At 34.0% G+C, this 3,494-nt stretch overlaps 1 protein-coding gene across 4 annotated transcripts; it reads right to left on the reverse strand.

Moving 5' to 3' along the window:
• Positions 1 to 672: 672 nt before the first annotated feature.
• LOC107643650 (mitochondrial import inner membrane translocase subunit TIM14-1) lies at positions 673 to 2,764 on the reverse strand. Of its 4 annotated transcripts, none has more exons than XM_088486165.1 (5): positions 2,632 to 2,757; positions 2,487 to 2,553; positions 1,834 to 1,911; positions 1,418 to 1,590; positions 673 to 1,163 (listed from the first exon to the last, which is right to left on the reverse strand). In XM_088486165.1, the coding sequence occupies exons 3-5, from the start codon at positions 1,834 to 1,836 to the stop codon at positions 1,007 to 1,009; spliced, it is 333 nt and encodes a 110-aa protein (XP_088342291.1). In that variant the 5' UTR covers positions 1,837 to 1,911; positions 2,487 to 2,553; positions 2,632 to 2,757; the 3' UTR covers positions 673 to 1,006. The 4 variants fall into 4 exon arrangements, 3 of the variants coding, with proteins under 3 accessions (XP_088342291.1, XP_088342292.1, XP_016202840.2); XM_088486166.1 differs by having other exon boundaries at positions 1,834 to 1,866; positions 2,632 to 2,728; XM_016347354.3 differs by having other exon boundaries at positions 2,487 to 2,764.
• Between the last annotated feature and the right edge of the window lie 730 nt (positions 2,765 to 3,494).

Consider the following 3,494-nt stretch of genomic DNA (forward strand, 5'->3'; position numbering starts at 1 on the left):
AGAGAGAGAATGTGGTGAATGGTTAGATTAAACACTGCACACCATCCAGTTTTTTATTCACTGGAGAGGATCCACTCCCGTGGCCAATGTTTATTTATTTGCAAAGCCTCGTCAAGGTTGCCTTACCCGCATTGAATTCTGTGCCTTGTTTCAAACATTAAAATTTGAATTATGTGCCTTGTTTCAAACATTAAAATTTACAGGCAGTTCAAACATTCTGTGCCTTGTTTGGTAGAGAGACAGAAACAGAAAGATTGGAACTAAAAGACAGAGACTAAAAGACAGAAATTGAAATAAATTTCAGTATTCTATTTGGTGCAAAGTGGGAGACAGAAATTGAAATAAGAATTAAAACTCTAATTTAATTTGTACAAAGAGTAAAATTAAAATTAACTAATTGAAATGAGAATATTTTAAGTATAAAATATTATTAATGTTTCAGTCTCTATCTCTAAAAATTTTAGTCTCCTGTGTCCCTACTTTTTAGAGGTACTGAAATACTAAAATTTTAAGGACAGAGACAGAAATTTTAGTACTAGTCTCTGAACCAACAAACATGATATTGAGTCTCAATCTCTCAATCTCTATCTCATTACTTCAAAACAAACGCTAAAAGACCTTGTTCATCTGAGATACACTCATATTATCTTGCTTTGCCAAATACTAACAAAATGAAGAGAAATAAACATTAAATTCACATCTATAAATCACATCTCACCAAATTTATGAAACTGACATGAAAATTCAAATCATATTGTTTAAACTTTAAACATAAAACGCACCATCCAGTCTAAAGTCCAACATTATTACAATTTGAACATCATTATGTACCAAGTGACACGATGCACCATGATAATCCCAGTATAGATGTAATAAAAAGAATATTGATGTAAAATTATGCTAAGATCTATACCATTAGATTATTTTGGTGCATTATCCCATGTCCACTCTCTCATACTTGTATCAGCAAGAACAACTGTCTAAACTGTAGCGTGACTAATTATTTTCAAAATGCTGATCCACCACCCTTTGTCTTTCCAAGCAACACATCCTTTGCCTCATTGATTTTGGATGCCAGGTAATGGCTGCCACCTGCATCAGGATGATTCGCGATCATCACCCTCCTATGTGCTTCTTTAACCTTATCCGTCGGAGTGTGTTCTCTGTCATCATAACAATTGAAAATCAACAAGACAAGGAAAAACAAGGAGGAAAACATAAAAAAATATGGAAGCAGATACTATTAAAGCCTCTTCAAAGCTCTCTGATTAATTAACCTTTCACAATTGAATGAAATCAACCTGAGAACAGTGTTGCAACCTAGTTGATATTAGAGATTTTTTCCTCTTTTAAGTGATTGTTGCAATGAGATACCATCTGACGATCATCATCACAATAGAACAACAAATGGCAGTACCTAACACCGAGTATGAGAGCCGCTTCCCTCCTGGTCATGGTAACCTGGAAACCACCTTCATAAAATTTACGCATCCTAGGTGGTCTTGCCTTGAATGCTTGCCAAGCCTGAATGCCATATCTACCAGCATAGGCAGCAGCAGCTACAGCAAGCCCTGCCAAAAAGGGTGTAGCCTGTTCCAAGTTAAAAAAAAAAAAGGTCGCCAACTCTCCACCTGGAAACAGATTTTCTTTGCTAACAAACCTTAAATTTCTTATATTATAAATAAAATCAAGCTCGTTATTCTCTACACATGAATTACTGAAACAACTGCTTCCACAACAACAAAATCTCATTCACAATTGTAGACACTAACTGAATCAGGGCTTGTTTTAAGAACATAATTGCTCAAGGTTTCGGTGAAAAACAAGCCTTACCATAATAGCGGTTGAAACCTTCAATCAAGGAATCTGCAAAATGTAAAATTCCTTCCACCAATTAAGTCTTGAGGAAATCTGAGGAAAATAAAATGAAAATAAGAACTTCATTGAACTTTCCTGTTTTATATATTTTTAATTGCCTTCTTGGCATTAAAAATTTCTCAAAAATCGAATATTTTAAATTTAACAACTCTAAATGGCAACTAAATAGCATTCAACATGAAGCCATTTCTTGTCGCCTTGAATTTTCTTCCCCTAACAAAACCGCTCAAAGGCAGGTAGATCAGTCACAACACAGTTTCAGATCTCAAATACACCAACACTGTAAAACTGGTCTAAGTTCTTTCTTTTCTTTCTAGCCTAAGATGCTAGAAACACAACAACAGCACCATCAATGTTGATCCCTGGCTTAGACAATACAAAGATTCTCCAGCATCAGCTTCTATCCAAAGACAAAGGCAATAACTATTTCAACATATACCAGTGCACAAATCTAGACCTCATACATTTCTTTACCTTGAACTATTATATCACCAATTCACAACCCCAAACAAAAGCCATTTCCTTATCATATCTCTCTCACACACACACATTAACAAAGAAAACGAGTTTAGAACAATTTATTGGGTAAGCTACCGAGGAGACGATACCGTGGGGGAGACGCGGTGTCCTGGGGCTGGAATGGAGGCTCTGATTCTGAGTTATGACTTATGAAGGCTGTAATCGAACAAGGCAGAGTTAGGGTTTCTCTTTTTTCTGAGGAAGATGAAATGGAAATGAAATCGATAACCTCACAATTTTGCCTTTTCTTCCTGTAACTGTTATGCTTCGGCTTAGGACGGCTGATATGAGTGATTTCTCTACAAAAATTCTCATGCACAATAAGCACTCTATTCAAATTTAACATTAAACTACTAAAATAGTACTCAAAAATTCTAAAAGATATTAACTATAAATAAGCTCAAAAAAAATTAAAAATAGAGCGAAATTCCTCCCCGATCCTTAACCATTTACGAAATTGATCTGGCGTCTCCTTATCATTAGAAATTAACAACATGGTCCTTAACCATTCTCTTCGTGTGACCAAAAGGACCCTCTTACTGGTACTTTCGGTTACTTTTTACCTAAAAACCGATAAGAGTGTCCTTTCGGTCACATGAGAAAATGAATAAGAATCGTGTTGTTATTTTCTAATGGTTAGGGGACGCCAGATCTTTTTCTAGATGGTTAGGAACTAAATATTTTAATAGTAGGATTACACGTAGAAACTAAATATTCTTTTTAGATTTTTAGAACTGATATTTGTTTCATTCAAATGTTCGTGATATGACGAATTAATTTTAATTTAATTTTACGTATTTTAATTTTGTTTATTTAGTTACTAATTTGAATTTTATGTCAGAGGATTCAGAGTTTTCTTTATTTAAACTAAAGTTGAGTGAGTTTCTTCGATTTAAATAATTTCCAAACCAGTGAACAAATTAGATTGAGGTATTTCTTTCTTGTTGCAACAAGAAATTGAATACAAAGAGAATTAGTTTATTTTTTATTCAATTTCTTGATGCAACAAGAGAGAAACACCTCAATCTAATTTGTTCACTAGTTTGGAAATTATTTAAATCGAAGAAACTCACTCAACTTTAGGTTAAATAAAGAAA

This window comes from Arachis ipaensis, chromosome B5 (genome assembly GCF_059453495.1).
Source record: "Arachis ipaensis isolate K30076 ecotype BB chromosome B5, ASM5945349v1, whole genome shotgun sequence".
NCBI classification, from domain to species: domain Eukaryota; kingdom Viridiplantae; phylum Streptophyta; class Magnoliopsida; order Fabales; family Fabaceae; genus Arachis; species Arachis ipaensis.

Excerpts from the sequence above, each read along its gene's own strand:
- LOC107643650 (XM_016347354.3), bottom strand. Across the intron at positions 1,164-1,417 it reads GCTCTCATACTCGGTGTTAG|AGAACACACTCCGACGGATA; the intron begins GTACTGCCATTT and ends TTATGATGACAG.